This window comes from Helicoverpa armigera, chromosome 23 (genome assembly GCF_030705265.1).
Source record: "Helicoverpa armigera isolate CAAS_96S chromosome 23, ASM3070526v1, whole genome shotgun sequence".
NCBI classification, from domain to species: domain Eukaryota; kingdom Metazoa; phylum Arthropoda; class Insecta; order Lepidoptera; family Noctuidae; genus Helicoverpa; species Helicoverpa armigera.
Window position 1 is genome coordinate 1,189,750 of NC_087142.1, and position 12,448 is coordinate 1,202,197.

The 12,448-nt window shown below is 37.5% G+C and overlaps 1 protein-coding gene across 1 annotated transcript in view; it reads left to right on the forward strand.

Annotated features, from left to right (window-relative positions):
* The window catches only part of LOC110376760 (regulator of G-protein signaling loco), a 97,716-nt gene extending 85,700 nt beyond the window's left edge, over positions 1–12,016 (forward strand). The window contains 11 exon segments of the mRNA XM_021335346.3: positions 4,343–4,435; positions 4,833–4,990; positions 5,413–5,602; positions 6,468–6,614; positions 7,068–7,199; positions 9,318–9,503; positions 9,879–10,121; positions 10,519–10,680; positions 11,097–11,193; positions 11,516–11,592; positions 11,594–12,016. Coding sequence (XP_021191021.3) covers positions 4,343–4,435; positions 4,833–4,990; positions 5,413–5,602; positions 6,468–6,614; positions 7,068–7,199; positions 9,318–9,503; positions 9,879–10,121; positions 10,519–10,680; positions 11,097–11,193; positions 11,516–11,592; positions 11,594–11,659 — 1,551 coding nt within the window. The 3' untranslated portion in view covers positions 11,660–12,016.
* The last annotated feature ends 432 nt before the right edge of the window (positions 12,017–12,448 follow it).

Here is a 12,448-nt window from a genome sequence, read left to right on the forward strand (position 1 = left end):
TTGTAAAACTAAGTGAGGAAGTTAATTGTAAATTGCAATACAACGTAACGATTAATTAACACGTTGTTTAGTCTAGAATTCTAAATACTTGAAGATTTACAGCCGGAATGAGGTTGCATCTTTATTTGAAAGCAAATATGTGGATTATAAACAAGAGTATTTATGAATTTGGATCACGGCTTGAGATGTATCGCTGAGAATCCTCACATTCCTTCCGTTTATTATCAACAAGAACACGTTTCACGTTTTATTTTGATTCTACAAATAGCTATTTGAATAGAGTTTATATTCAATACGAGCCGCTCAAAGCAGGAATTCTTCAGTTTTCTTTTTTCATCACCTAAATATTTGAAGCCACTTTTAACCGTTGATGACTAAACTTTTGCATGGTTGTAAATAATGACCAGACAAAATTTGTTTTTTAAGTGACAACTAAAAAACTTTCCTGCCTCAATAGTTCCTGCAATAACCAAGGTCTTAGAAATACATAATGTATTAAACTTGCACCGCGACTAGCTCCGGAAACTGTTTTGTTTGGCACAAGTATTGTTATTATAATGCCTATTGTATCAGCAATGAGGCGACTACAGTCGGGACCGGGGACAGTGAACGTCCCGCCACACTCGATACTCGCGACAACTTCAGTAGCCATTTGGACGTCACCGCGAACGGTAGCTTCCATACCATCCGTCACTGCGACCTTGTCAATATTGTGATTAAAAACTCCGAATTCACTATCTACGGCACATTCTGTATAATTTGCAACACTTGAAAGTAATAGTGTTTCGAAATTCACACGGATGCCTCGAGAATTCTGCCTTGGAATTAATTTAAGATTTCAAGTTAGAGTGTTGGATTGTGATTTGGATTTCTTGTGTCCTGTGCTCTGTTTGTATGCTGTTTGATTTGTATTCCAAGAGTGGTTGAAGATGGTTGTATGGTACACTTCGGACAATAAAGAAGAGGTAATTTATTTTTGTACCTATTGCGCTTTATCTTTGTATGAGTATAGTATTCCCCAATGTATCTGTTTCCTGTTTTAAAACAATTCTCGGAAAATTTCAGATATCCATTAGACTTATTAATTACAAACCAAATATTAGTACACTGAACGTTCTCCGATGACCGTGTTTCAGGAGTTTACACAATTACAATACAGATTTTATGTAATTTGTTTCGCAAGGAAAATCTCATCATCTCTGATTTTCTCGGAAATATTTAATCACTTTGTTGATACATGTGTACCTTGCTCTGTTAATGAGCTTATTAAATAATTATGTAACTTCAAGTCATCATAGGGTCGAGATCCTATGACTGCATTTATGTCAGTACATAGTGTTCTTACATGCGTACCTCTTTTCAAGAAATGTCTGTCATTTGATGGTTTAACGTCATACCGAGTTAATGAAAGGGGTTTTACCATTAGCCATTCATTAATAAGAAGGCATAGATGACTGTGAATGGGCTCGTGTTAAGCCCCTTATACATGCCTACTTTTGCCCCTTGAGGCCTCAAAGCTAAAAATAATTTTCATATATTGTTCTAGAAAAAACTTTGTCTTATCTCAAAATCTTATCTTAAGTAGGTATGAGATATTGAAGACTATAGGAAATCCACAAGTCACCACCAGACACCCTGTCTAATCTTACAATTCACGCAGAAAAAACTAACTTTCTTGCATCATATAGGCAAAGTAGGTTTTCCAAATTCTCACTTCTAGTATAGACACATTCTAACTGAGTTCTCCCAAAATTAATAAAGGTCAATGACTTGACGAAACTTTCCTGTAACCCAATTCACTATAAGAACGCGTGGTACTGTATCTTTGCATCACTCTTCAAACTGACTATCTCGTCTGGTTGTCAGTTGTTGGGTTTTCAACAGCAAACAGACTGTCTGTCAGTCAGTTTGTCAGGTCTGCTTCAGCAAATATACGCTTGGAGATATAGTTTTTTAGGGTTGACTAAATCTTACCACACTTTAATTATCAAACTACTAATGTATTGAGAGTTAAGCTGTTGTTTTACCTACTTCGATAAGTTAAATGGAAATTGCAGCTTATGCAGAAAGACTTATAAGTTATAGTTTAAAATAGACTTAAAATAACTATTAAAGAAACAAGCCATTTCTTAATCATTATGCATTATCCTTAAGGAAAATATCAAAAAAGTAACTTATACTGACATTATTTTGTGATTTGGACAAATCTGTATACTGGAAAAACTAGATTATTAAAATAATTTCAATAACCATCTATCTTTTGACTTGATTACGTACTAGAGACGGGAATTCGACATTACTCATATGGGTTTAATATCAAATTCTATCTCCAGTAATCAAATCTACATACAGATACATTATTGAAATCGTCAGTTAAATAAGTGCCTATCCCGATGAGCAATGGTCCCCATTGCCGAGTGGGGGCGCGGCAATATCCCCAATTACGATCAATTTAGTTCTTCCTTGGACGTTACGCGTCACCTACGCTCAATTGCATTCTCAATGCGGGACGGAACTGAGGAATGGACTGACCTCATCAATTGGATCTGAATCCTTGAGAAGACTGATATATTGAGTACTTACACTTTTATTTTGGACCCCATTTGTACCTAAGTAAATTCTGATATTGTCTAAGCTGAACAAAAAATCTTCTTTAAGACTGTCATCGCCTAAAAAAGGACCTTAATTTTTTTGTAATTAATAACAGTCTCAAGGAGAATATGGACTGATTTTCATTGACTTCTTTAATTAGAATTTGAACGTATAGCAGCCCTAAATCACGTTACAAACAAACATTACGTTGAAAATACTCCAACTCATGACTCGTGACATTCTTCAGGACGTAAGCATCACCCTTTTAGTGAATGACATAGATTTCGACTGAATTTCACAAAACCACAGCTATTCCGTTCTAGTTTCAGCCTTGCGGTTTTTCTCAGTTTTTAATACATTAGGTAATATGCCTAACTGTATTGTTTTTGTATTATTTTAAGTGTAAAATATTTCATTCAAGAAGAAAAATAGGGAAAATTTTCTGCGTGTATGGTTTGTGGTTACAATAAGTATGATCGAATATATGGCGTGGTTTTTGTGTATTCCCTTAATAATATACTGAAGTGTGTTGTTTACCTAAAAAGTCATCAATTGGGTTGTAGAAATACCTATACCTATAGCCTTTAAATGTCCAAGCTGTCAATCAATGGAGTTATATACCCAAGGAGGTTTTAACACTATCACAAACTATTTCTATATTGGATTGCTAGGGATTCACTGTTTATTTATTTATGCTAATCCCTGTCTTTTGATTATTTATTTATTTATGATAATGTTACTTTTGAATTTATACAATACGTCTTTTATGTACTGTATTTTAAGCTGCTCAAGAGCACCTAACTTTTCTAGAATGCTGTAACTTCTCAGGGTTTGCATAATGTTACTCATATTAGATTTAAAAGAGAATGGCGTAATTCAAACTTCACAAAAACTACTTAACAGACCATTCTTCAGCGAAATTACATGTTAATATAATCAAAACGACATTGAAGAGAAAAAGTGCTCCCACGCAGGTCATAAAAATGTAAAAGTTCAAACCGCGAAATGCACAATACTTAGTACAGTTCTAGCAATAGAATGTACGAAATGTGTGAATTTGATAACTCAAAAAAAGAATTAAAGAGGGGTTCTTGACTCCAGTCAGGCTGAAACGAATTCAAAATGGCCGCGATCATTACATGGATCAGTGGATATATACCTATGGATTTATGCAAACCCCACCTTTTAAAAAGCACGATAAATAAATAAATGGATGTCTAGTTCCCTAGCTTATTATAATCACACGGTAACTTCCGATGTCATATCTAAATATTTAGAAAAATACCACATCAAAGAATGTATGTACTTCAAATAAACAATTATCAAGATAATGAATGACATAACTATATATAAACCATAAAATCCCACACAATAAATATCGATTATCCTATTCAATTCGCTCCGATATCATAAATAATATAGATAATTGTTTTTATATGATGTTTTTTTTCACATGAGTAGGTATTGTCTATTGAGAAGCTCGTGTATCCGTGGATAGAAGACCATCTTTTCATGACTCATTCCTACATTTTTCGAAAGAAATTGTCAGTCCCGGCTGTCATTTGGTCACCATTGGCCATTCGTTACGGGTGGTCAAAAGCCAGAAAGTCTGACAACCAGTCTTAGTTAAGGGTATCGGGTTGCCCGGGTAACTGGGTCGTAGAGGTTTGACAGGCAGTCGGTCCATGTTATACTCCAGAAAAGTGAATATGCTAAGCAGATGATAATGAATCTTGTCTCCTTGTTTCAGAGCGAGCAGTCATCTCCCTTCCGTCGGTGGACGACCGGCAGCGGCGCAGGCAGTTCATACCGCCACCACGAACATCGCACTATGTACAACAAGGTATGTAAATAAACGTATTATTATTGTTTATACATAGTTGACATATGGGCTGGAATGTTCTCGAAGTGTTTGTTTGAATGTTGACCTGTTGCAACTGTAGGCAGCATTGTTTTTGCTTTTGGATGGTTGGTTCATGATTCAAGTATGTTCGGTCAATTTTAATTGTAATGTCAAATGGTTTAAGCAACGGATAGGCGATGAAACCAAATCTTTCTTTTTGGAAGTGGGTATGTGTGAATGGCAATATCAGTCCACTAGCATTTTTCTAGCTATCCCTTTTTGTTGTTTATGAAGTAATAAATCTAATCACTTTTCAAAAACCAATTACGAAAGTAGCTAAAAAACATGATTTTCAAGCTTTATCAACTTTATCTAACCCCCATATTTTTGTCCCCAGCAAATGAGCGAGGGCTCCACTCAGGTGTCGAGCTCAACGGGCGGGGGCTCCAACGTGTCCCGCTGGTCCCTCGGCTTGGAGCACCTACTGGCAGACCCTGCGGGGGCGGAGGCCTTCGCGCACTTCCTCGCCAAGGAGTTTGCCGCGGAGAATATACGGTGAGGCTTGCTGGTTGTTTCCAGATCGAAGGGTTGAAGAGTGGTTGTGAAGTGAGGAGTTTTGGGAGTCGTTAGTGTGATCGTAAGCATGTATTTGTATGTAAAATGTATGAGTACAAATATTGCACATAAATGAATAGAATTTAGAATTCATATAGCTTTTTTGGACCACATAAAGCCTTTTTTGATTAGGAATCTTTTCTAACTGGGTACTCCAAATTAGCAGCCACTTTTGAAGTTAAGAGTACATCAGCAGTAGCTCATATTACCGAATCAACCGCTCTTTAAGTCAAACCAAAAAAAACCTAAACTAATACATAAAACTGCAGAAAAATGTCCCTATTCCAGAAAGAATGCTCATCAAAGTCACCATTTTTTTTCTTTTTTATTCGACCCCTACTTATTATGACCTCTACCAACAGTTTCTGGTGGTCATGCGAGCAATACAGCGCGACCACCGAGCCGGGGCGGCGCGGAGCCCTCGCCTCCGAGATCTGGCAGCGCCACCTGGCCGACAAGGCGCCCGAGCCCGTCAACGTGGACGCGGCAGCGAGGCGAGCTGCGGCCCTACTGCTGGCCGCCGACCCTCCACCGCCTGACCTATTCCAACAGGTAAATAGGCTATATCCTACATTTTCTAACGTCCTTATAAGCACTGAGAGCTAATAGTTTCCATTTAATTTCGTCATGGTAAGAGCTAGATCAGCTGTTTATCTGAAAGCATAACAAATATTGTGTGATTGCGTGAAATTCAGGGATGTTTTTACCTTATTACTTGGGGCAGAGAGAACTATGACAAAAAAGGCGAATTAAAAAGCTGTCCATAGTTTTAAATGGATGAAAGAAGTCGACCTGGTAAGAAGCGAGGCTCTATTAAGACCTAGAACTGACTCCTGAGACCTGAATATTTATATTTCAAAGGATAATGCACCTAACATTGTACAATAGGTACTTACTCGTACCACAACAGTAATAATTAACAGTTTTGCGCTATTACTCAATAACTGTTGCGCAAAACGTAGCGCAACGTTTGCGCAATATTACGTCGTTACGGTGTGCCGTGAAATTTGTAATACGATCCGATTTATCTATTACTCTTACTGTTAACATTTAACGGATTTTAATTGCTATTACAACCTGTAACATCTTTGTTATTAGCTAAGCGTGTCTATGTTACGCGTGTCATGGTAAAAAGGACCTTAGCGTTTTGGAACTAAAATGATTTGATCTTGGAATTCTTTGTAAGAATAAATACCTACCTATATAATATACTCAATATTTTGTATTTTAATACTGCGCAATTGATTTTAATTTATTTTATGGAGGATCAGCTGTGTCAACATCCTGAGCACACAAATGTCAAACAAATTCCTATATAGTCTACACCAAATATTTTTCAAACTTTTTTCACTATCAAAAGCCAATCGAAAAACATCCTTATCTTCACACTACTAAAGTTCAATTTTGTTTCTCCTAGGCTCAGAAGCAGATCTTCAACGTGATGAAGTTCGACAGCTACCCGCGCTTCCTGCGCTCGGGCGTGCACGCGGAGTGTGCGCGAGCCTCGCTCCGCGGCCTGCCGCTGCCATACGCGCCACGACAACAAGACGACGATACCACTAAGGTACATAATATATATATATAAATGTATAAAGTAAGGCCTTAAATTCTAGGCATCCACAGGGAAACGTCCAGTTAAGCAATACACGGCCTCCTAGGCTGACCTGCAAGATGCCATACCAAAAAAAAATGTACAAGGTATATATGTATGTATGTAAGGTACATACATTCTTACAATATGGACTAAAATTGCAAAACTCAACAATGACAGTCAAAACCAAAGACAGTCACAGTAAAAAAAAATTGTGTCCAATTCTCATAGTATAAATTATCAAGAAAGCTAGCTAAAGCTGAAGTGTTTACTTGCTTAAACGCTAATCTCATGAACAATTTGACCGAATTAAAAAACTCAGTGTCTGATAGCCCAATTATCGAGGCTATAAACTTAGCCGGGTGCGCGAAATAGTACCCACTGGACAAGTGCAATAAACCAACTAACATTATATTTCTCTTTCAGTTAAAGAAATCAGCAAGCAACGCGTCAGAGCGGCGACGTAGTGGCGGCGGTTCCTTACTGCCGTGGAAGCTGAGGACTGGCCGAGAGAGATCTAATAGCACGCAGCAGAGTGAACCACCTGTTGTTACTGATGTAAGTAGAAATATTATAATAATATGGAGTCAGTTATTTTTGCTGTCAGTTGTACATTTCAAAGGTGAAATTTACATAAGGCGGTAAAGGTGAAGTTTACAGTTAAGCAGCAGATAAAAATCACAAAAAGAATCCTAAAACAGACTAACTGTGAAATTCAGTGATCAATCTATAAGTCGCTTTTAGTACTTTTAAAAATTATATACATAGTATGTAAATAGTTTATTGAAATCCACCGTGTATTGCCTAAATTAAAAGTAAAATAAGTTGTGATTAACGAACTAAGCATGTACTGAAACTTTTATCATAACATTTCTTTCCTATTCAAACGTTCACCATAAATCACACAACACAATTCGCAAGGACACATCGTGAGAAGTTGTAATTACAAAAGTGTGCACAAATAATTCGTTATCTGTCCGCCCTGTTATCATGTCCGCTACAAACAAACATACACTCATATATCTTGTATCTGTGGTGATTAAAAATGGCGCCGTTTGACGCCGGAAATTTTGGCGCCATAACTTTACTCATAGGTACACAACTTTTATTAAAACTCAATAGCTTTATAAGCATTTAGAAAAATATCAAATTATTGGCTTCTTAATTTCGAGGATCAGACCCTTGTCATTTTTGCTAAAAGCATTGCTCTATACAGTAACTTATTTCTTTATTATATGTATAAATTCCATGAAATAAAGGGAATGGTTTATCCAAACAAACACATGTATAGAATTCTTGGAATGTAAAAACTCAATCACCCTTTTTACTAGCTGGCAATACTATCTAAGACCTCTAACAATAGTGCTTGCTTCCTTTACAAACAAACAAGAAACAATTCCTATAAATAATAAACTACATACTCGATATAAATAAAATGATTTAACATGGTGAAACTGACAATATACAAATATGCACTCGTATCGTTGCAATACATGCGTTACGGAAAAACACGATAAAATCTAGCAAATATTGAACTTATAAGTAAGCGTACTATTGTGTTACTAACTCTGCAAATAATAACGTAAGTTCTATACTAAAGGGGCTTGTCATCATTGCTATTGGATTTGTAGGAAAGTAGAATTTAGATATCTACTTGTCTTGTTTTTCACATATCAATCAATGTCATAAAAAAAACTAGTAAAAGAAATATGTATAAAAATAAATTTGGGAAATAATTCCAATTCTATATGATCTGAAAGTAATTTTGAAGGGGATTTTGTAAATATTTTCAGGATAATGTTATTTCGACTCTCCTAAAATACTACCTACTGATGTATAAGAGTGGCGTAGACAATATTTTTCTCTGCTTCGCTCTAACACTTCTCAGTTCCGCTTTGGTCGAGTTTAAAACTTTATCAAAAATGTAAAATGTTCAACTCATAAAATGTACCTGTAACCATAAATCACTAGTTCAAGCAATCTCTCTCACGATGATTTAGCAGAAAGTTCTCCTAACGCCTCGCTCACGATTGGACAAACAACTCTGTTTTACTATTGCAAACATTCTCTATATACACAATACACATAGGTACATAGACTTGTGTACTTTGTATATTTATAGAAGTATATATATACTAAGTTATTACTGTCTGAGATGCGTTTCAAACATGTTTAATTGTTTGCTCTGTAATTATTTGTGTTTGTGTCCGCCAATTCATTCATGAAGTTTGTCTGTATTGTTTAAAATTGTCGGGTGATGTAATGCAGGAAAGTTTTGAAAGAAATTGTGTCAATGGAGATTTGGTGTAGTATTTTAGAAATACATAAAAGTAAATACATCAAGTTTTCTCTTTATTCCAAACAGGATGATACTATTGTTTGAATCGTTTAATAAACAATACATTTAAGTTTCCCATATTATGCGTCTGGCAATCAATGACACAAATCTTCTTCCGGCGAGAAACAAATTCTATCTAGCAAAAACAGCAATTTTTGGACCTATTCACTATTCAAATGAAGTTTAATATAAATAATTTGGTATTTATCAAAAGCTTCTCGAAATTGGGACACAAACCGCACTAATAAGTCATTAGCTTCTATCCTTTTTCTACTTTTACCCCGTTAAGGACAACAGCTTAAAAACACATGAACTAAACACACCTCCTTTTTCACCAGGTGGTAAAGTCCAGTCAATCAGCCCCTGGCCAGTGCGCACTCTGCCGCGTAGTCCTCCCGGACGGAGCTACCTCCGTGGTGGGAGTCGAACCGGCACTCACAGTCGCCAGGCTGGTGGACCGATTGCTGCAGAGAAGGAACCTGCTGTGTAACACTTATGATGTGCTGTTGAAGGATGCTAATCAGGTGAGAAGGAGTTACATGTGGTTTTGATAGCATATTGGGAGTTTCTAGTCTTTCTGGTTGTAGGTGAGAACCAGTGTGTTACAACATGGTTCGACAGTCTATCTGATCTCCACAAACCAATTACTTAGGTAACTCGACACCCCTTGGTTGCCAATCTTTCTGGCTTCTGAACACCTCGTGATAAGTAATCCTTTAACTAATTGTTACAATACGTGGAGGTTCGTCATACTTGAACACACACAAGTTTGAGTTTAAATAGATGCAGATGGATTTCTTCTTTGCTTACTTTGATGACACTTAACTTACCCAAAGCCATTTTTTCTCTAAAACACGTTCCTGAGTTACCAAATACTAATTCTATATTTCTCTCCACAGGGCACAACAACAACAATAGACCCTTCATCCCCATCCACCGTCCTGAGCGGTCGTGAAGCCGTAGTAGAACGTCGTTGCGTGGTCAGACTAGAGCTCTCAGGCCGTTGCGTGGCGGTGCGGTGCCGGGCCGCGCGGCGCCTGCGGCACGTGCTGCGCCCGGTGCTCGCCAAGTACGCGCGAGCGCATCCGCATAGAGCAGTGCTGAGGGACGGCGTTGTGCTACATCCTGATACTATTATGCAGGTTGGTGGAGATGAAATTGTTTTTGTTATCAGTGTTGATAGAATTTTCCCCTATTTTACCTTTCTAATTCCCTCCTTTTATTTTCCTAAATATTTTGCCTAGCCTCGTATAAGTAGTAGTAATAAGATTTCTCCCTATTTTACCTTTCTAATTCCCCCTTTTATCTCCCTAAATAATACTCTTACCTTTATAATTTGCCGCACCTTGGATGTGCGGACAGGGTAATCGGTAACAAAATCGTGTCCTAAAATTACATCTCCTTTTTAGTTTTGTCAAAAACATTCTCTGATCAAACTTCGAAAATACCATGTCTATGGGTCTTTTGGCATTCGATTTGGATCAAAACACGTATTTGCCTAATCTATAGTACCTATAACATTTTATTTGTTGATGACAGGAACTAGACGGCGCCCGACTTCAAATAGTAGAAGTGTCCGAGTCGGGCTCGTACCGCGCGTCGGGCGCTGCGGGCGCTGCGGGCGAGGCTCGCGACGACGACGCCGACTCGCTCAGCGACCTCGCCGTGCGGCTGCACGACGACAAGCAGCAGGACGAACAGGTTAGTACAATATATTAAAATAGCTACAAATAACAACAACATTACTTTCGTGGTCTTATTACGAACGGATAAATAATATAAGTTACACAAGCAACACTATTACCCTTGGTAGAATTTGGAGTGAATGTTAGTATGACGTTTGACAGAGAGGTATGGAAGAAAAATACATATTGCGGCGACCCCAAATATCTTGGGAATAGCGTAAGAAGAATAGGCAAACTTTTTACTACAATTGCAAAAGATGTTCAAATGGCAGCCAGCAATTTATCGTGCCTTCCGAAACAATGACAAAATAGGCATCCACTAATTTCGGACCGACCGCGACAAGGGTTGCCAAGGGTTCGCCCAACCCCCAAATTAGGTATTTTTTTATTGAATAGGTATGTATATTAAAGTTAATGTTCTTATTGTTACAGAGCGTGGGTAGCGCTGGCAGTAGCCGCGGCGGCGCGAGCTCCGGCCGCGTGCGAGCCGCGCTGAGACCCGGCCCACCGCTACATCATCACCCTCCTGGTTAGTACATAATAACTAGTTTAATCAACATATTACTTACCTAACCCTCCTGGTTACTACATTATAACAACTAGTTTAATTAACATACTAATTATTTGACCCAACCAAGAGTACAAGAGTAGATTGCGCTGAGAAAGTAGTTTTTTTTTTGACGCATTTAGGTTTCAATTTGTTAATATATAACCTATAATTATGCCTATAAATTGCACAAAAATACCTGGAAAATACTTACTTCTATAATCACATCTTCAATTTCTACTTAAACACCCTTACTAATTACAAATAAAAACAATATTCTAACTTTCTTATAATTCTTTCACAGATTTCCTAGAGAATCTCCGCGAAACGCAACGACAAAGGCTACAGAATAAGACCGACTCGCCACCATCATCCCCCGCCCGCCGCCCCCACCCCGCCGCCGCTGCCGCCCAAGCCCTCCCACCGACAAGCACCCACCGTCGTCTGAACACCACGCGACACACGCACGTGCCTGATCAAGCACTTCGAAGTCGCTACTCTAACTTCGAAGTCGGAACCCTAAACTTCGAAGTCGGAACTCTAAGCTCCGAAGTCGTCTCGTAACTTCAGATCGACGTCGGATGTCTCGTTTCCGGATCGAAGTCAAGTCTCGGAACTTCGGATCGAAGTCGGAACTAAACTTCGTACCGAAGTCGTGCAGCTAGAGGAAGCTCGCCGGACTAGCATCGGTTTCCAGTAGGAAAACTAAAACTTTTATTTCTGTTAATTTGTATAATCATGTGCACAATAATAGATTTGCACTGCTGTTAACGGAGAAAGATTGAATTAAAATGATAAAGTTAAACATTCTGTAATAAGTAGTGTATGTTTATAAGTTTATAAAAGCTTTAGTAACACTAATGATAGTGCGCATATTGAACGATGTTATGTAAATAAATACGTAATTAAGCTGATAAAATAAATCTCATAATTATTATTTATCTCACGTACAAACTGTTTGCCATCGGATTATTATCCTTAAAACTATTGGCAAAAGGGTGATGATACATTCTGATATAACTAACTTTACTTAAATATATTATTTAGAATTTAATAACGACTTAATTCCATTTTTAAAGACAATTTTGGCTTAAAATAACTGTCATAATATATTATGTGTGATAGCTTTTGCTTAAATAGTGCAAAATATAAAATTCGTTAGTTATATTTCGATGTAAATTGCCTCAAAAGATCTTAGTTTAAAATAGTGTACATTAATATAATGTGTAAATACAAT